This window comes from Macaca thibetana, chromosome 7 (assembly GCF_024542745.1).
Source record: "Macaca thibetana thibetana isolate TM-01 chromosome 7, ASM2454274v1, whole genome shotgun sequence".
Taxonomy (NCBI): domain Eukaryota; kingdom Metazoa; phylum Chordata; class Mammalia; order Primates; family Cercopithecidae; genus Macaca; species Macaca thibetana.
Window position 1 is genome coordinate 70,128,067 of NC_065584.1, and position 21,590 is coordinate 70,149,656.

At 39.7% G+C, this 21,590-nt stretch overlaps 1 protein-coding gene across 8 annotated transcripts in view; it reads right to left on the minus strand.

The window, feature by feature from the left end:
- The window catches only part of TTC6 (tetratricopeptide repeat domain 6), a 244,260-nt gene that overhangs the window by 214,461 nt on the left and 8,209 nt on the right, over positions 1 to 21,590 (minus strand). For 7 of the 8 annotated variants that reach the window (XM_050795859.1, XM_050795856.1, XM_050795858.1 and 4 more), the window contains exons 1-2: positions 14,191 to 14,377; positions 1,019 to 1,972 (exon numbers count right to left, since the gene is read on the minus strand). In XM_050795859.1, the coding sequence (XP_050651816.1) occupies positions 1,019 to 1,957 (939 nt within the window). In that variant the 5' untranslated portion in view covers positions 1,958 to 1,972; positions 14,191 to 14,377. Of the gene's footprint in view, positions 1 to 1,018; positions 1,973 to 14,190; positions 14,378 to 21,590 lie in introns of those variants that run through there. The other variant, XM_050795855.1, reaches the window with a different exon arrangement.

A 21,590-nucleotide genomic window follows, 5' to 3' on the forward strand; every position in this document is an offset into this window, starting at 1 on the left:
AGCTGCAGCCAAGAACAGTAATAGAATCTTCTTGCTTCTGTCATTCTCAAAAAAGACTGTGTCTCATATTTTTCTTTCTTTCTTTCTTTCTTTGGGTTTGGGGGTCAAGTTCCCTTGTTACTACTTTTGCTGTCAATGTCCCTGCCACAGCAAAGTCTGTATAATGGACAACATACCTTAAACTTAAATATGACCCTATCTAGCTTAGCTTCCTACCCAGGACAAGTCATAATGAATCAGTGGGCTGTCCCGGGCATGGTTCCAGCTCAGTGTCTCAGATGAGACTGCCTGGGGTGGAATCCCAGCTCTGCCATGCATTAGCTCCAGAACACTGTGCCAATCTTTTTTAACTTCACTAAAGCTAGAAGGCCCCCATGTCAGACAGGACTTTTATTAGTATCTATTGACCTGATAGGGTTGTCATGGGGACAAAAATGCATGTATAGTGTGTCCCATAGAGTTTGGCACACAAGACGCACTTACAAATCTCTATGATTGGGAAGACCTAGAAAATATTTTTTAAAATGTTTCAAGAGAATGATTTTCACTGAAAGTACAGAATTCTTATAAATTGTAATATGCTGATCTTCTTAGAATATAAATGCACTTTTACTTTAATTTACTACTGCTAATATTAAACTGTAACAGAAAAAAAGAGTTTTTCACATAAAATGCCTGTTCCTTTAATACTAAATAATCACAAAACCTTTGAAGGGTAAGGCTACTAGTGACGTATTACTGAAGTCTTCAGCTAATGTTCTCTGAATCAGTTTTGGGGATCATCGCTCAGTTTCTTTCGCTTTGAAAAGAGGATACACTCCCTAGACAGAAAATTCAAAAATTCAAATGGAAAATTCAAACAAAATGCAAAGAAGTTGAATAACGCCGCAGTGTTTTTGTGTTATAATACATGACACCCTGTGCACCGAAATAGCATCCATAATAAACTACGCTTACATATGCAATGTACCTCAAATTGCATTTGGGAGAAACATTACTCTGGTTTTGGTTCACCTACTTCCATTCTAATATCGTAGTTCTGGCCAAGGATGCTCCGTATGAGCTCTTTGATGGTCTGGTCGGAGGCCAGCTGGGCCTCGGACTGCAGCGAGGCGATGATCTCTTCGATGGACGTGGGGATCACGCGGGCGGGCAGCAGCGCCTGCCAGGCGGCCTCCCGCGCGTCGCTGGGCGGCAAGCTCTCCTGTTCTCCCTGGGCTCCTAACCCCGCCGCTTCCCGCGCCTCGCGGGCCCGGCTCTCGCTCATGAAGTGGGTGCGGATCCTCACTTTCCTCCGCCCGCTGCTGACATCCGTGTAACCGTCCTCTGTGGAGATGGAGCTGACCTTCCTCTCTTTGGCCATGCAGGGCCCTGAGAGAGGAGCTACCTCCTGGCCCTCCTCGCGCCCCCTGCCCAGGTCAAGGACCGGCCTGGGGGCCGCGTGCCGCGAGCTACCCAATACCCTGCACGCTCTGCGCTTCACGGGCGGCTCGGGCGGTGGCAGCAGGACCACGGGTCTGGCCGTGCCGAACCCCGAGGCGATGACTGGCGGCTTTTTCAGGGTCTGATGCCGTAGGAACGCGGAGCTCCGCAAGTAAAAGTCCCGGGGGCGAAACGACAAGGTCTTGCCTGGAGCCGCCGCCTCACCCAGGCCCGAGGGCCGCGGCGCGCCTCCGAGCACCTCCTGCAGGAGGGCAGCCGCGGACATTGCAGGGCCTTTAGCCGAAGGGGACCCTCTCGACGTCCGGGCTGCGGCGCAGGAAACGCGCTCGGGGCGGGCCGCGCCGGGGGCATAGAGGCTGTGGACTGGCCTTTCATCTACAGCCGGCTTGGAGGCCAACTTCTGCTTGAATCGGAGAAAATCCTTTTTAGTTTCCTGCCGAACCTTCTCAAGCTCTTTAAACATATAGGATTCCTCTTTGTATTTCAGGCCAAAGTGCCTCGGGATCGTGGACATCTTGATAAATTTGACCTGTAAAGTAAGCCCCAAAACAATCATATGTGTGGTGTGCGTATATACATAAATACAAAACAAAACTGGAATAAAATTCTAGCTCAGCAAATCTTCTCATAATAGAACCTCACTGTGCTCCCTGAGGCACAAGTGAGTAATATTATCATGTAATTTTATGTCCACCTATTGGCCATTTCACAAGAACCATGAAAAACCTCTAAAGCAGTCATTTTTTTCGGTGGAAGTTTCCCAAACCTCTATTGGATTTCTTTTAACATTTCTTTAAACTCTAATGTAATGTTTCACTTCCAGGCAAGTAGTATCGTACTAAGCATAGCTTACAAAATCCCCAGGACCCCTGCTACAACAGAATGAAGGCCACAAACTGTGGCCTGAGGCCTGGATCATTCAGCCCGTATTGTTCAGAGTATTTCAACAATTTTTTCTTTTTTTGAGACAAGATCTCGTTCTGTTGACCAAGTGGCTGGAGAGCAATGGCATGATCATGGCTTAGTGCAGTCTCTGCCTCCTGGGCTCAAGCGATCCTCCCACCTCAGCCTCCTGAGTAGCTGTGATCAAATGTGGTACACCACATCCAGCTAATACTTTGTTTGTAGAGATTCCGTCTCTTTGTGTTTCCCAGGCTGGTCTCTAACTCCTGGGCTCACGCCATCCTCCCACCTCAGCCTTCCAAAGTGTTGAAATTACAGGCGTGAGCAACCATGTCTGGCTTACTTCCACAATCTTAATTCATAGCCAACTATTTTAAATTGGAAGATTTTCATATACCAATTCAGATTTGCAGTTTCTCAGAAAAAAAGAAAAATGAAGGGTCTGTCAGTGCAAGGGCCAAATCCCAGCTCCTGTGGCTAGACAGCTGTTTCCCCTTCCCTCTCCAACTGGTCCCAGGTGTCCCCTTCCTTACCCAGCTCACTCCCTCAAAGTGTCATCTAAGCCACAGCAACATGTAGGAAGGGAATGCGAGAAACCTCAGGATGGGCTGCAGCTAGATTATGAGGCCTTCAGTGCCACTCTCTGTACTTTTTCTGTGAGCTACTGGAAACCACTCTAAATTTTTAGCAGAAAAGTAACGATATATTGAGTAGAAAACGGAATAAAGCCTGGAAGGACAAGTAAGAATCTGGTAGCTGGAGCCTGAGTCTGGCCTTGATAATGAAGCAGAGTAAAAATAGAGACAAACCTAGGTAAAACTGACAGGACCTGGCCAATGATTAGGAATAAATGGGAGCAATGAAAACTCCTTCAAAAAATAGGGACTTTGAGTCAGCCTAATGATGTCTTAGTCATAATAAAACTTCTGTTATTCACTGAACTGTACACTTGAAAATGTTTAAGAGGACAAATTTTGTTATGTGTATTTTAACTACAATTTTTAAAAATTCTGTTATTCAGCAGGGCCAGCTAGCTATGATCATAAGTACATTTTGAGATCTTAAAAGATCATTACCCAAAGCCAGGCTAGCAGTAAATATAAATAGGGGACCAATGGCAGGTTCTGTGGCATACTTACCTGTGTGAGGTGGCAGGGGCAAGAGCAATTAGAGAGTTAGAAAAATGAAGAGGACAGTGTTCCACAGAACACACCAAGAGGAGCATTTCAAGAAATCAGGGTAAAACAATGAAAGTAAAACAAAATACAATGAACTAGAAGAATAATAAGTCTTTAGAGAACACTCAAGGTCAAGTTTCTTTGAAAATAAATAAAACAGTAAGGCAGAAACACCTCTGGAATGTCATCATTATTTCCAGATATGATTATCTACTGAAAACACCGACACTAGAACTCTAATAGGATTCTGCAAGGCATTTGAATGTAAAATATATATAATATATATTTAATGTATATTATTATTAATTTATATATAAATATATATTATAATATGTAATATATAATTTATATATAAATATATAATAATATATAATATATAAATTATACATAATATATATTTTATATATTATATATTATATGTAATATGTAATATATATTAGCTGGTTATTTTGCTCGCTAGTTGATGCAGTTTCTTCCTAGCATCGATGAACTTTACATTTTGACATGTTTTTGCAATGGCTGGTACCTGTTGTTCCTTTCCATGTTTAGTGCTTCCTTCAAAATCTCTTGTAGGGCAGGCCTGGTGGTGACAAAATCTCTAAGCATTTGCTTGTCTGTAAATAATTTTATTTCTCCTTCACTATAAAACTTAGTTTGGCTGGATACAAAATTCTGGGTTGAAAATTCTTTTCTTTAAGAATGTTGAATATTGGCCCCCACTCTCTTCTGGCTTGGAGAGTTTCTGCCGAGAGATCTGCTGTTAGTCTCATGGGTTTCCCTTTGTGTGTAACCTGACCTTTCTCTCTGGCTGCCCTTAACATTTTTTCCTTGGTTTCAACTTTGGTGAATCTGACAATTATGTGTCTTGGAGTTGCTCTTCTCAAAGAGTATCTTTGTGGCATTCTCTGTATTTCCTCAATTTGAATGTTAGCCTGCCTTACTAGGTTGGGGAAGTTCTCCTGGATGATATCCTAGAGAACTTCCATCCTTATATCCTTATATCCTTATATTATATATAATATATATTATATATTTTAAATTCAAATCCCTTGCAGAATATAGTTATATATAATTTATATATAATATATTATTTATATATAATAATTTTATATATATATTTATATATTATATAGTAATATATTATAATTAATATATTTATATATTATAATTTATATATTTATATATAATTTATATATTTTTATATTTTTATATATTATATTATATATATTATATATAATTTTATATATAATATATTATATATAATTTATATGTATTTACATATAATATATAATACATAATTTACATATATTATATATTATATATTTTATATAATATATTACATATAATTTATACTATATTATATTATATATAATTTATATTATATATTATATATAATTTATGTATAATATATATTAGATATAATTTACATATTTATATAATACCTTATATATAATATATATTTTATATATATCCCCCAATAATTTCTTTATACCAAAATGGTCTCATCAAAAACATAATGGACTTTAGCCTGGGCAACAGATGTAAAACAATGTTTTTACTATAATGGTAAAATTTCATTTGTAGTATTTTTAAAGTAAGTATCTGGGCATAAACCTAACAAAAACATGTACTGAAACTACATGATTAAAATTTTTAAATTTTACTGAAGGATATTGAAGAAAGATTCAACTAAATAGGAAGTTAATGTTCCTTGATGGAAAGACCAAATATTTTAATTATATCAGGACTTACCAAAATACTGTATTGGTTTCATGCCAATGCAAAACTCTGAAAATGATATTTTGAACTTTGAAAGGTAATTCTGGATTCATTTGAAATAATAAACAGGCTGGATTAGCCAAAAAAAAAGAAAGGAAAACAGAAATGAGGCAGCACTTCTTGCTCAATGAAGAGCAACCAGATAAAAGATTTACAGATACAATAATTAGAATTGAAAACCTCCTGCCGGGCGCGGTGGCTCAAGCCTGTAATCCCAGCACTTTGGGAGGCCGAGACGGGCGGATCACGAGGTCGGGAGATCGAGACCATCCTGGCTAACACGGTGAAACCCCGTCTCTACTAAAAAAAAAATACAAAAAACTAGCCGGGCGAGGTGGTGGGTGCCTGTAGTCCCAGCTACTCAGGAGGCTGAGGCAGGAGAATGGCGTGAACCCGGGAGGCGGAGCTTGCAGTGAGCTGAGATCTGGCCACTGCACTCCAGCCTGGGCGACAGAGCGAGACTCCGTCTCAAAAAAAAAAAAAAAAAAAAAAAAAAAAAAAAAAAGAAAACCTCCTGCTAAAATCAATAAGTACACTGAGAAAGTGAGAAAAAGGATGAAATATTAGTTATATTATAAAGGCAGCATTAAATTGATGATAAAAGAATTTTTCAATAAATTGTGCTGAGACTACTACACAGCTATTTGGTGCAATTTTTTGGTGTATTTCATGACAGGTACCCAAATAAATCCATATGGACTTAAAACTTAAAGGAAAACATATTTTTATTTTACTTTGCATTTTTATCACTTATCTACATTTCTTAGTTGGACTCATATCAATTCATGAAATAATTATCTTTACAATTGTAATTATTCATTTATCATGATGTTTGATAGTATGAAGAAAATCTCCTGTTTATCCTCCAAATATAGTCTTATTGCTTTTAATTGAAGACCCCGCTACATGAAGAGCTCATCATATCTGGGAATCAATAGGCTTTCTTTCTTTACCTAGCTCCACCACTGACTAGACCTTGGACAATTCAATTCTATCCATACGAAGGGTTCATGTTAAATAGTGAAAATTATCTGTTGCCAGTTTTCCAGACCATAGGATATGAACAATAGAAATTATTTCTAAAGCCCTTAAGAAAGTTTCCCTACTTTAAAAAATGCTGTATAATCGCACCCCCTCCCCCAGTATTTTGACTGTTATTGTTTGCACAGGTGGCAATATGTTCATATCAACACTATCTGCATTTCTTCCTGCAAAAGGTTGAAAGGTAGTAACTGGAACAGAGCACAGACCAGAAGTACATTAGTACCTGATGAGAATCTGACTTGACTCTCCCACTCACACTTCCCTTTTATTTCTTAGTTCCTGCTTTCTCACTTCTCCCAGGCCTTTTGTTTGCTATTGAAGTTTAACAACTGTTCATTGTTTAACACTTCTTAGTACATTCCCATGAGTTCTTAACAGGAAAGTTGCTCTTTCTATCTAAAATTAAACCAACAGGAAATAGAACTTCTAAATTCAACAGGAACTTCCATTGTGCATTCAAGATGAGTGGTATACCAGTGCTTCATGGGCCAGTCCATCAAAGCTAAGTGCCTTTATTCCCCTACCCACTCCTACAACACAAAATACATAAAATGACTTTTAAACATTCATTCTCGTGAGAAAATAGCATGTTCTCTTTTTCAAAGGAGCAATTTACTAAGAGAAACTAGTTCTAGCTTGGAGATACCAAGGGAAAAATAATGTAGTTGTCTCTGAAGGAGAAAGTATTCATCTACATGATGTGTCAAATAGGCAGCTCACAAACCAGGCTGATTATGTTTACCCTACCCTTTAAAATGGGACAATGCTCTTAAAAATCTGTCTATGCCTTTTCCTTTCTCTTCTGCCAGGAGGTTCAAGGCCTGAGCAGTGAAGTAGTCAGAAGCGTCAAGAGCCAGCCTTTTCTTCTCTCTCACAAGGTCAGGTCAGCCATCAGAAGAAAGTTCTCCAGCCAAAAATGGCTAAAGACTCAGGCAGGGCTGCCCACTTGAATTCTCTAGACCATTGCAGGTTGCTCTCTGGTTCTTGCAGTTGTGTTTATTTCTCCTATTGGAACAGAAAATCCAAAACTTTGCTCTAGACTATAACTAAAGTCGAAATAAATGGAGCAGATTACCACATGACTTGGTTCCAAGCTACACAAACCCACCTCACAAAGGGAAAGCAGTCTGCATATGTTAGGCTTAACTCATCAGATGATTACATTAGGAATGGGCCCAGAAAGTAATATGGATTACCTGACCTTGACCTCTTCCTATATGTAGTCAGGGGACCACACTGAGAAGGATAACATATTAAGAACAAGATTTGGGTTTTCCTAGGTCCATAATCAAATATCATCTCAATTGACATACTTCCTAAACTTCAGGCCAATGTCAATTTCCAATGCACAGTACTAAAGTTCCAAAACAAACTTCTTAGCCCAAGGACAATCTATCTCATTTAGTGAAATCTTCAGCCTTGCAAGGAAAACAAAAATATTCTGAAAACAATACTTGCTTTTGAAATATCAGTGGGAGAAATGAGATCTGTTTGTGCCCTCATTGTCATTTACAAAAAAAAAGCCTCAAAAGAAATATATAAACACATTAATAATTTTGCTGAAAGAATGGGAAACCAGTGATTTATTTCTATTTTTCTGCACTTTCTATACTTGTTTTGCTGCCTTTAATCCTGTTAATATCAATAATAGTAAAAACCACTTACATGTGCTCATTTACAAGGATATAGAAAATAGAGAAAATGCTATTTTTCAGGCTCAGAAAAGGTTTCTCTCTAAGCTATTCAAAAGCTCACAGAAATTTCAATAACTATAAAACCTCAGCCCTTTATAACAGTCATCTAGAATATGCCTATATCCCTTGTGAATGTATACTTACATTCAAAAATACATACATATATAAATACATAACAGCTAATGAAACAACAAAATACTCCCCTGCCTTTTTCTTCTCCCCATTTTCTATCTTCCCTTCTTGGACTCCCTTTAATTGCTTAAAAAGCCAAAATTTAAAAATAAAATGTGGCCAGGTGCAGTGGCTCATCTTGTGATCCCAGCTCTTTGGGAGGCCAAGAAGGGAGAATCATTGAGCCCAGGAGTTCAAGACCAAATAAGGCAACATAGGGAGACCCCATCTCTACAAAAAATAAAAGATTAACCAGGCATGGTGGCACATGCCTCTGGTCCCAGCTAGACAGAAGGCTGAGGTAGAAGGATTGCTTGAGCCCAGGAGGTCAAGGCTGCAGTGAGCCATCATTGTGGCACTGCACTCCAGCCTGGGTGACAAAGACTGTCTTAAATAAAAATTTTTAAAGAATAAATAAAAATAAAATGATATGTGTGTGTGTGTGTTTAATGGTCATCGTACTTCTGACATGTTAAAATATTGCCTGCTCTCAGTTTCAAATGCAATTTGTTGAAGAGCCATAGATGCATCTCTTTTTTTTTTTTTTTTTTCTGAGATGGAGTATCACTCTGTCGCCCCCCAGGCTGGAGTGCAGTGTTGAGATGGAGTATCCCTCTGTCGCCCAGGCTGGAGTGCAGTGTTGAGATGGAGTATCACTCTGTCGCCCAGGCTGGAGTGCAGTGTTGAGATGGAGTATCACTCTGTCGCCCAGGCTGGAGTGCAGTGGCGTGATCTCGGCTCACTACAAGCTCTGCCTCCTGGGTTCACGCCACTCTCTTATCTCAGCCTCCTGAGTATCTGGGACTACAGGGAGCCGCCACCATGCCTGGCTAATTCACAGATGCATCTTTACAGACCAATTCCTCACAACAACATATAAAGTCTGGACAAAATATTTTTTTATTGACCTAAGAATTCTTCAGAGTAAATAAAACAGGAAGATTGTGGAGGAAAGTCAACATTTGTGTAAACTGGCCTGGAGAGAAGTTTCTGGTTTATTGTGGTTTTTCTTCAAACACAGTCCATAATTGCAGAATGGCATAGTGCAAGTGTCAAAAACATTGATAGGAAGCCCTTCATTATTCTAGCCATAAGAATCAGGGAAAGGAACCCAGACAACAAACATCGCTGAGAACTGAGAGAGAAATTCTGGAGGGAATAGACCCAGAGAAGATAATCCCCAAATTCTTCTAAACCCCACATATCTCCGACTGACCTTTGATTCATGTATATGCAAGACAAACTCAAAGTAGCACAGCAAAGCCTTAAAGAGCTGAACTGAACCACCAACCGCAGAGTAAGACAGGTCTTACAGTGAGTTTAACTGACTGATGAAATGCCTGCTAAATGGGAAACAACAACATTCTTCAGAAAGGATATGACAGAACCTAGACTCTACATGATAAAACATTCACAATGTCCAGGATATAGTCCAAAAATACTTGGCATGAAAAGACTTGGGAAAATTGACTCATTCTCAGAGGTAAAGATAATAAACAGATCCCAGTCCAGAAATTACTCAGGTGTTGAGATTATTAGAAAAGGACTTAAATTAAAGCAACTCTCATAACTATGCCCAATCAAGTAAAGGAAAATATGCTAGAGATTAATAAAAAGAAAAAGAAAATTGAACAGATCCCATTCTAGAAATGACTCAGATGTTGAGATTATTAGAAAAGGACATTAAAGCAACCATTATAACTATGCTCAATGAAGTAAAGGAAAATATGCTAGAGATTAATAAAAAGAAAATCTTGGCAGAGAAATTAAAAAAATAAAAATAGAAATTTTATACCTGAAAATATATTTTCAAAAAAAATTGATTAGGAAAATGGAGATATCAGAGAAAAGAGTAACTGAGTTTAAAGATAAATGCACAGAAATTATCCATTATAAGAAAAGAGAAAAAAGAAAGCCTGAGATACCTGTAAGGATAATACCAAAAAGCACTAACATTCAGATAATTAGTATCCCAAGGAAAAAGGAGAATGATTGCTCCACTGCACTCTAGCATCCTGAGTGACAAAGAGAGAATCTGTCTCAAAAAATAAAAAATAATTATGTTTGAGAACTTCCTAAATTTGAAGAAAGACAAATTTATAAATTCAAGAAGCTCAGTGAAACTCAACCAGAATAAATGTAAAGAAAATCATATGTAAAGTGATAAAAAACAAATTCAAAGATAAAATTCAAAAGCAGACAGAAAGAAACAACACGTTATTGACAGGAAAACAATAATTCAAAGACCATGGACTTCTCATCAGACATCCCTAAGAACAGAAGACAGGGAAACAGGATTTGTAACATGCTAAAAGATTTTTTTTAACTGTCAACCCAGAGCAGGTGCAGTGGCTCATGCCTGTAATCCCAGCACTTTGGGAGGCCCAGGCAGGCAGATCTTCTGAGGTCAGGAGTTTGAGACAAGCCTGGCCAACATGGTGAAACTCCGTCTCTACTAAAAATACAAATATTAGCTGGGCACAATGCTGGGAACCTGTAATCCCAGTTGCTTGGGAGGCTGAAGCAAGAACACTTCTTGAACCCAGGAGGCAAAGGCTGCAGTGAGCCAAGATTGTGCCACTGTACTCCAGCCTGGGCAACACAGCAAGACTCTGTCTCAATAAATAAATAAATAAATTGATTAATTTAAACTGTCAACCAAGTTTTCTATATCTAGATGCATATTCTTTTTTAAAAGGTAAACAAAATAAAGACATATTCAGATAAAACAAAAAATCTAAGAGAATTACTCACCAGCCAATAGAAATTACAAGAAATGCTAAAGAATGGTCTTCAGGGAGAAGAGAAATGATACCAGAAGGAAATTTAAATCTTTAAAAATGAATGAAGATGAAAAATGTGTCAAATGTCTGAATAAGTACATGAAGCTATTTTTTTTCTCTTAAGTTTAAAAATAATGTATAAAAAGTATAATATTGTGTTGTGGAATGTTTATGTAAGTAGGTGCAGTACATATGACAAGAACCAAAAAGACTGGGATAGGCGTGGGCAAAAGAACTATATGGTTGTACAGTTTCTGCATTTTATGTGAACTAGTTCAATATTAACTCTAAGTAGACTTTGAAATGTTAAGGATGTGTATTGTAATTACTAGAGAAACCATTTTTAAAGTAATGCAAAGAAGTGCAACTAAAAAGCCAACAGGTAAGTAAATTGAAAACAAAAGATATTATTAAATCATAGAATATATTTTAGACTGAATAATAATGAAAACACAACATATCAGAATGTGTGGGGTGTAGCTGAAGCAGTGTTTAGAAGGAAACTTATACCCTATATGATGAAATCAAAAAGAAGAAAGGTCTAAAATCAATAACCTAAAGTTCCACATTAAGAATCTAGGAAAAGAAGAATAACGTATATTCAAAGTAATGGAATGAAATAATAAATATAAGGATATAAATCAATCACATGGAAAACAGAAAAAGAATTGAGAAAATTAAGTCAAGAGTTGGTTCTTCTAAAATTTCAACAGAATTTAAAAACCCATCTGACTAGACTGTTTAAGAGAACAAAAATCACCAATATCAGGAATGAAAGAGAGGATTTCACTACAGAACCTAAAGATATTAAAGGACAATTTTAAAAATGTGATAAACAACACTACACCAACAACATCTAACAATTTAGACAAAATGGGCAATTCTGAAAATTACAACTTAACAAAATTAACACAAGAAACAGGAAATCTGAATAGCTCTATATTTTTAAAAAATTTTATCTGTTATCAAAAAATCTTACCACAAGGACAATTCCAGCCCTGGATGGTTCTCTCAAATATTCAAGAAAGAAATAACACCCATCTTACATACATTTATTTCAGCAAATAGAGGAGGAAGGAAAATTTATTTTATGATACCTGCATAACCATAATACTAAACCTGACAAAGGCTTTTTTGAAAGAAAGAACATTACATACTAATATTCCTTAGGAGCATATATGCAAAAATCATTAACAAAATATTAGCAAATCAAATCCAAAAATATATTTTTGAAAAGGATAATACATTTTGACCAAATAGATTTATCCAAGGGTTGAAAAATTGATTTAAGTATCTTGATTTATTATATTTATTTGAAAATCAATATAATTCACTATATTAACAGAGTACATGAAAACAATATGATTATTTTGGTAGTGAAAAAATATTTGAAATAATTCAACAACCATTCAGGATAAAAATAAATTAGTAGCTTTAGGCAAACTATGAATCACACGGAATGTCCTCAATCTAATTAAGAAAATCTACAAAAACTTTACAGCTAACATTATATTTATGCTTTCCTCCTAAAGTTGGAAACAAGGAAAAAATATCTCACTCTTTTCATGCATATCCAACATCATACTGAAGGTCTTAGCCATTGCAATATGGCAAGATAAAGAAATAAAAGTAATAAAGATTGAAAAGGAAAAGGTTAAAGTGCCCCTATTTGCAGATGACATAATTTTTAGGGTAAAAATCCTGAGGAATCTACAAAAATCTATATGTCCTAATGAGTGAAAATATAAAGGTTGCACAATACACAGTTAGCAACATACAAAATCAGTTCCATGTTTATATAGTAGCAGCAAACAACTGGAAAATATTTTTTAAATTCCACTTACACTAGTGCCTCCACAAAACATAACATTTAGGAATTAATGTAACAAAAAATGTCCAAAATCTCTACACTGAAAATTACAAAACATTATTTACAGAAATTAAAGATCTACATAAATGAAGACATACCAGGTCCATAGATTGGAAGACTCAATATTCTTAAAATCACAATTCTCCCAAATAGATCTATAAAGTCAATGCAATCCCAATAAAAAATACAGCAGGTTTTTAAATAGAAATTACTAGCTGAATCTAAAATGTATACATAAATTCAAATGACTTAAAATCACCAATGTGATTTTTAAAAAGAAGAGGCTGGAGGACTTGCACTATCCAATTTCAAAACCTACTACAGTAAGCTACAGTAATTAAGGAAAAGGTCATGGCAAATCATTATGCCAAGTAAGGAAGCCAGACACAAATGGGCATATACTGTATGCTTTCTTGCATATAAAATTCTAGAAAATACAACCTATTCTATAGTGTCACACAGCAGATATGTGACTGGTTGCAGGGTGTGGGCTAAAAGCAGGGATGAAGAGCAAAGAGGGCAGAAGAATAAAAAGGTTCAGTTATATTGATTGCAGGAAATGTTTCAAAGGTGTATGCATCTGTCAAAACTCATCAAATTGTATGCCTGTACCTTGTATATTGTACAATTGTTCATTTGTGCAGTTTACTGAATATAAATTATGCCTCTATAAAGTTGTAGATACGAAAAAAGCAATTTGTTCAACTTTGAGATTTGCATGTTAAAAACAAAAAAACAAAACAACAAAAAAAAAACTATTGATCTCCTTTAAATTTCTGCAACAGTAGTTTGCAACAGTTCCATTGTGGATCTGTGGGCTTCAATGCCAACAATCCTGGCATTAAGCCCACAGTGTCTCACCGTCCATCAAGGAGTTAGAGCCAAGCTCAGGCAACTGCTCTCTATTCTGAAACTGCACACATTGACCCTAGTGAGAGCAGTCACCTAATGGTGGCTAAGGTTTACTCAAAACAAGCTGCCCTGTAAAGGAACAGCAGAGGTCAGGTAGATGGAAATTAAAGTACCTCCACTGTGACCTTTCACCTCCCGAAGTCTCTTTGAATCCCCCCTCTTTCTCCTTCCTAGCCTCTTTTTCTCCTGTCCCCACAGCCCGGTCTGGCGTCGTACACCTACCTCTCCCTTCCACCAGGTTCTCAATCCTCCCAGCTCCTCTTCAACCCGTGGTCATTCTCCCACGAAAGGCAGCCCAAACTCCAGCCCCAGTGCCCCAGCCCCTTCTACCCTGATTTCTGCCGGGGTGAACCTGCCACAACGAAATAGCCACGCGGAACAGAGTGGACAACCACTCCGCCCAAACAACGCACCTCTCCTTCGCAAAGCGCCCACACGAAGTCACCGCGCCCCAGGCCGCGTCCTCCTCTCACCCGGCCTCGATGGCGCCTCCGCTCCCATTCAGGTGGCGGTGAGATTGGCCCCGCCGCTCGGCCTGTGTGCAACAGGCCCTTCCGGTGCCGAGGGGCCGGGTGGGGTCGACTGGCTGGGTGGGCTCGACTGGCTCCACGGAAGAAAGGACGCGTTCCGTCGCCCAGCAACTAGCCGCGCGCCCTCCCCGGCCCCGCCTCTCCCGCGCCTCAGCCCTGTAGGAGCCTCCAGCACCGTGGCGCCTGCCTCAAGTGCACCCGCCTTGCGGGACCCGCTCCAGGGCAACCTCGGACTTGGACCCCAAACCCAGGCCTCACTTCTCCGGGCGCTAAAAGACACTGCTCCGGAAGAGCCTCCTGGACTGAAGCCGCCTGGATTGGCAGCTGTTACGGAACTTAACCAACTGCTTACTTAACACTCTTGCTCTTTCTACGTTTAAAAGAATAATACTGGACCCCGAGACTTAAACCTTCAGCTTTGGGGAGCAACACAGATGAATGTCTCACAAACATAATGTTGAGCGAAGAAGCCGGACACCGAGGGGTACATACTGTATGATTTCAGCACACAAAGTTCAAAAACTGTGGTGCTTATGAACGTAGGCTCAGCTGGTATATTACAAATAAACAGAAGAAAGTAATAACCATAGAAGTCCAGAGAGTAGCCATCTTGGGAGTGGGACGGTGATGGTAAGTGGGCAGGCAGTACCAGGGCAGTCGGGATGCTAGCAACATTCTACTTTTAACCTTGGTGATGGCTTCTCAGATTTTCTCTTTGTGATAAACCATTGTTTTCTATTGTGTTCATTTTCTTGTGTAATATCTCACCATTTTTTAACAGCTCAAAAAGAGAAAGAAAAACCAATTAGATAATATAGTGTAGATGAATGTGCTTTGCTCAGTACACTTAGCAGAACCGCACATGTTTATTTTCTGTTCCTCTGTACCAACCCTTCTCTCCAAATTCAGGCAACTAAAAAATTATGTGGGAGAATGGCAGATAAAATGTACTGGAGTTTGTTGTCATGAAGAGTCAAAATAAGAAATAAACGTTCTAGAGATCCTCCGTAAGATCTGTCCTGGAAGAGGGCAACGTGTTTCCCGTAAGTCCAAGATGAAAGTCTTGTGCTGCACAGTTCCCTAGAGAGGGGCCCCTGAACAGCCTTGCTTTGGAGACTGATGCATCCTCAGGCCTCCAGAAGGAAGCTCTTGCTCTAGAGACAGACAAAGCCAGGGTGGGACACACAGCTTTACCATGTGGGCCAGTTGCTTTTCCTCTCTGGGTTTCTGCATGTTCGTCTATAAAATGGAGATCATAATCCAACCTCTAAGGTCTGTTATTTCACTCCCTAACACAGTATGTTCAAAAATGGTTGCTGAATGCTGTCAAGATGAGAAGCATTCTACAGAAGAAGATCTGCCAACCCTGCGATGTTACTGCATTTACATCACATCTCACTGCCCTGTGAGCACTCTGCATGGGCAGCCCCTTCAGGCCAGGAGTAAATTACTTTTCCCTCCTAATCAAAATAATAAGCAAGCAGCCAAAGTGCTTGTGAAGTGACTAATTGTTCATGGTACTATCGCGAAAGATGCACAAAAATAATATACATGCCATGTTCCTAAATTGAAAAAATATTCAAATTAATATAACCTTGAAATATGTCTATCATATAGTCAGGAAACAATTTAAATGACAAATAAATATTGTTCATTAACACTTTATGTAATCAAAAAACAGTAACTAAGGACACAGGTATCCATGTCATAGGATAATACAATCCATGAGCTAGGTAGTATTATCATCTTCATTGTACAGATAAGAGATTATACAAAGAGATTAAGGAATTCACCTGAGGTCCCCTAGCTAGTAATCCTGTGCTAGGAATCTCTGTTCTAGGTCTAGTTGATTGATTGATTGATTGATTGATTGAGACAGGGTCTCACTCTGTCACCCAGGCTGGTGGGCAGTGGGGCAAACACGGCTCACTGCCGCCTTCCCAGGCTCAAGCAATCCTCCTGCCTCAGTTTCCCAAGTAGCTGGAACTACAGGAGTGTACCAGGATGCCCAGCTAATTTTATATATATTAGAGACAGGGGTCTCTACGCTGCCCAGAGCTGAGCTTTTGGGCTCAAGGAATCCTCTCACCTCTGCCTCCCAAAGTGCCTGGTGTTACAGGCAGGAGCCACTGTGCCTGGCAGATCTAGTTTCATTTTAAAAAGGTGAGAGTGGGAGACAGAAGAAGTGGGAGGAGGAGGAGTTAGTTATTGAGTTAAAGGTATTTCAAACTTGTTGATGTTGTAATGACTTCATATGGAAATGTTAACACTTCTAGTACCATCTTAAAGAGAGGGCAATTAGACTCAAAAGAGCAGCATAAAATCATTCAATAGTCATTGAAACACTATGATTTCCTCTAACTTTTGCCACTTTCCAACCACCACCTACCAGTCCCCTTGCCACCCAGCTTTGAAACCCCCTGTAGTTCACTACAGCATGAATGAAAGTATGGCCAGTGTGACTTTCCAGCTCCCACACCTTTGATGTATCACCACAGAACAAAGTCCAAACACAGTTCTCCAAAGAGAATTTGAGTCTCCTCACAATTAGGGCCCACCTAAAGGTTTATATACTTGGGAAATAAATACTAAAATCATGTCTTTACTTCATATTGTGCACAAAATAAGTTCCAACTGGATGAAAGATTTTGATTTTGTGCAGATAAGGCTTGTAAGCACTGGTGGCCCACACCTGTAATTCTAGCACTTTGGAAGGCCAAGGCCAGTAAAATCACTTGAGACCAGGAGTTCAAGACCAGCCTGTGCAACATGGTGAAACCCTGTCTCACCTGGCAAAAAAATTAGCCAGGTATGGTGGCATGAACCTATAGTCTCATTTACTTGGGAGGCTGGGGTAGGAGGATTGCTTAGGCCCAGGAAGTCCAGGCTGCAGTGAGCCAGGATCTTATCACTGGACTCCACTCTCGGTGCCACAGCAAGATCCTGTCTCAAACAACAACAACAACAACAAAAACTTGTAAGCACTAAACCATAAAAGGCAGAAACTATAAATAAAAATACCGATTTTTGAAACACCTGCATTATGCATTAAAAAATAAAATTAAAATGCAAATAAAAACCTGGTAAAAATGTTACTACACTTATAGCAGACATGGGACCAGTATTCTGTGGATGCGAAGTAGCCACTCCAAATTTTCAATTGGCTAATGAAGGTGTGAATGACAGTTCCCAAAAGAAGAAATATTATGGCCAATAGAACTATAAGAATATTCAACTCAACTAATCTCATAAATACAAATTAAAACAATGTTTTGCAGTTTTCATCAATCAAATTACAAAGTTAGTAATAGAGTGTGTGCATGGGAATGAGGAAACAGCATTACTCACAGATTTCTGAGGGCATCCTGCTAGATGTCATATAGCAAAATGTCTCAAAAGGCTTAAATATACCATTCTGAGCAACATAACAAGACTCCACCTCTACAAGAAAATTTTAATAATTAGCTGGGCATGGTGGCACACACCTGTAGTCCTAGCTACTTTGGGGCTGAGGTGGAAGGATTGTTGGAGCCCAGGAGTCCAAGGCTGCAGTGAGCTATGACTGCACCAATGCACTCCAGCCTGGGAAACAGAGCAGGACCCTGTCTCAAAAAAAGAAAAAGAAAAAAAAAGACTAAATACTTGCATGTATTTTAACCCAGAAATTCCACTTTTATGAACTTTTCCTACATAGAAGTATGCAAAATTTTCAAATAATAATATTGGAACATTGTTTTAATCTTTGGAAGGCAGAATCTTGTCTTCAGTTTAGTGTCTTTAGTATCTAGCACAATGTTGGCACATAGAATTCTCATGGATGGTCACACCTAAATAATGTCACTGGTTTAGCACTAGTCAAGACTGAGTTGTTGCCAGACACAGACCTGTAAAGGACTGAGCTCTAGACTGAATATTCTAGAGATGAGGAGCCAAAGATGCTGAGGCCTTGGGGAACACACAAGGACATTTCCCATGAGCCCCTCGGTCACTGGACCTAGTTTAGCATCTGCTTCTATTAACACAACTCATCACTAGCAAAAGTCTCAGTCCTTGATTTATAGCAAAGCTCAGTTCACTGAAGGCCAAAAAAACTTGATACTATCAATATTTTATTTTAGCATCAGTTACTTTAACGATTATGTCAAATGCAAATCAGCAAATTAAAATGGCAAATGTAATGCAAATAAACTCAGAGTGTGCTTACCTGCTAGACCCATAGGCAGGCTTTCCTGTAGAAACCAGCCACCACAGAAATCCTGGAGCCTTCATGGCTGTACTCCAAGATGGTGACATGGAAGGAGTAGAGCCTTTTGATGAGTTACAGGATGAGGATGAACTGGAAAGAACTGAAGACACCATACCTCACTTCTACGAATCCTTGTTCCTCTCCTCATCAGTCAAGGCCCCAAGGAAAACAGATGGTACACTCGAAAGGGTTTTCCTGGGGGAAAAAATTTGAAGGTGGGATTAAAGGGAATTAACAAGAGAAAATGAGTCACTCAAGGTCTAGCAATATTAGGAAGGTATTAATACTTTTGATCTGAAGGGGCAAGGGGGGAAAAGGAGGTGTTAACAGAGCCTGGTGAGAGCTGAAGCTGTGGAAGATGAGCTGCTGATGGGACTGTAGAGACAGAGACGGGAAGTAAAGGTCAAAACCACAGTGAGGCAGGGAGAAAGCAGGAGGCCTAAGTACTCCTACCACTCTACCCTCCTGCCCTTCAGTCCTGCACCGTTGTCCTCCATTGGTCAAACCCATTTGTAAGTCCAAAGGCAAGGAAGACTAAGTAGTGTGGTCCATAGAGAACTAGGCAAAGCGGGGAGCTGGAGAGTATAACAGAGAATAACCAGCAGAGTCCCCTACCAAAAGTTGCCTGTACTGCCACTGATCCACAGAAATAAACATATTGAGACAGCTTGCATTGCCTTAGGGCCTTCTCTGGCATTGATTACCTCCAGCCTTCTTCAAGCACCTACGCACCCCACCTTCCCCATGGTAACCTAATTAACATCTGCCAGGCTTCCCTCCAGATCCCAAACTTGAACGGGGTTCTAACATCTAAGCTTATGGAGTTCAGGAATGGACCCCTGGGAAGTCAGCTACCACTCTTCTTTGGAGCACCTTGGAAGTCTGTCACTGGGGAATGACCTCGGGATTCTTAAGGCAGGATAAAAATAGCAAACACTGAGCAGAAAGAAAAAAAAAAAAAACCTGTGAATAAAACTATCCATTTGAAAAAGAAAAGATACAAATAACAGTAATGAGCCTGGTCCAAAGCAGGTGTACTTGGCCAGGAATTAAGGATTTATTTTTCTTGGAGGTAGTGGCTGATGTTTAGCATTCCATTTACACGTTACATCTCCAAAGGGCTTTGCTTAGATGTTCTCCAGCTATGGTAATACACTAGAGATTTTGCTGAGTTTTAGGTCAGAGCCATTCCTTTTCTGAAGGTAAATATGTAAGACTGTTGTATGTGCTTTGTAGCCTAAACATTGAACTTAGAGAACCAATGCCTGGTTTACGCTTAGAAAAACTAACAGCTCTCCCAAGTAAGCTGTAAAAACAGAAGCTGCATTTAGCCAGAGATCACTGCCTGAGACTTCTGTGTATGATCCCACTTCCCCCATACTCACTCACCCACATACCAATCCAAGAAAAATTAATAAGCTTTGAAGATGTGTTGTTTTTCTGTTTTCCAGTGAAGGAAATATTTTATTTTATTCACCTGGATTCTGATTACTGAGTGAAGCAGAATTCAGAAACCTACTGAAACTGGTATGCAGGACCTTCTTAGCCCATCCAAACTCTGTCTAAAATTTGTGGGACGTTTCTCATGAAAGAGTCCTGGATCCACAACTGAACTGCAGCCCTTCCAAACTTCGTCAGTAGGAGGGTTTAATCAATTTCTGGTCTTCATTTGAGCAGACATACCTATATCTGAGCAGACAAATCACTGAAACCCCTCTGTGATTTGGTCTTTTCACAGACTATATTGTCTGTCTTAATTAAACTTTAGCATCCCACTAAGCTTTCTTGCACATGCGAGGTAACATTTAAGTCTTTAATATTTGAAGCATACACCGTAAGCCCAGCATGCTCGCTTCATTTCAGATGGACTTCAACTCCCAGGAAAAAAGTTTTAGGGAATTTAAATCAAATAATTTTTGAAGAGAGCAACTAAAGCTTCCTTGATGTAATGATGCCTTGAGTTTTCAGGATTTTAGAAAATGTCTAAGTATACTTCTCTAAATGAGTTATAAGTGGTCCTAACTGTCCATGAGAAGGGCAGAGGAGGAAGGAGAAAGTGTCTAAGTGAAATCAAGAGTCTTGCTTTCTCATCTCAGTTCTCCCCAAGTTCAGGTGCTGAGGATGGATTGACCTCTCAGAAGCCCAGACTTCATTTTCTTCCTCTTCCTCATCTCCCCTCTCCTTCCTGGGTGCCTCCTAGATCCAAACCACAACCCATGTTTGCCTGAGGTACACATAGCCAGGGTGATGATCGGGGTCTCTGAGAGAGGCATGCCCAGACACCCAATGCCTACAAGTCCAGCTGGTAAATTCAGGCGGGCTCCGACGATACTCTCAGGAGCCCAGGAAAGGCACAGGCAGACTCTTGGGGAGGCATCTTCCCTCTCTCGCCTAGGGGGAGGAATGGACAATGTGTTCTGCTACCCCAGTTGGGTTCAGCAGGACCTAAAGGGTAGGAGGTTCAAGACTTCTCATCTCCTCTCCCCTTGAACCACCTTCCCCCAGAAGGTCCTTAATGTGAGCTTGATGCTGTCTCTGGATCTCCTTCGGATGGTGCTTTTCCTTTGTCATCCATCACTGACTGAGTGAAGAGTGGCTCTGCCAGTCAAGGAAATTAGGAAATTCCCAGCAGGGTCCTGGTGGACACTGAGACTCCGCCCCCCGGCAGTCCAGTTCCCATGGGAGAGCTCCCTCCTCCTCCTAGACTGTAGCTTGGAGGAACTGCAACAATGCAAAGAAGGAATGGTGACAACATACAAAAGATGTAGAAGGCGAAGCACAGGAGGCACACCTGGTCAGCAGCACCTGCCACTACATGTCCCAGCATCCAGCACCACCCAGGCTCCCAGAATTCTGTGAAGGCTCTTTTTGTTACCACTTATTGCATACTCAATCTACACTCAACTGGTATGAGGTGGGTACTCCCACGCCCATTTTACAGTTGGGAAAACTGAGGCTCAGGGAGAGCTAGTCCCCTGCAGTATCTGGATTGGAATCTAGGTCTGATTCCAAGCTGGAATTGCATTGAACATGTCCA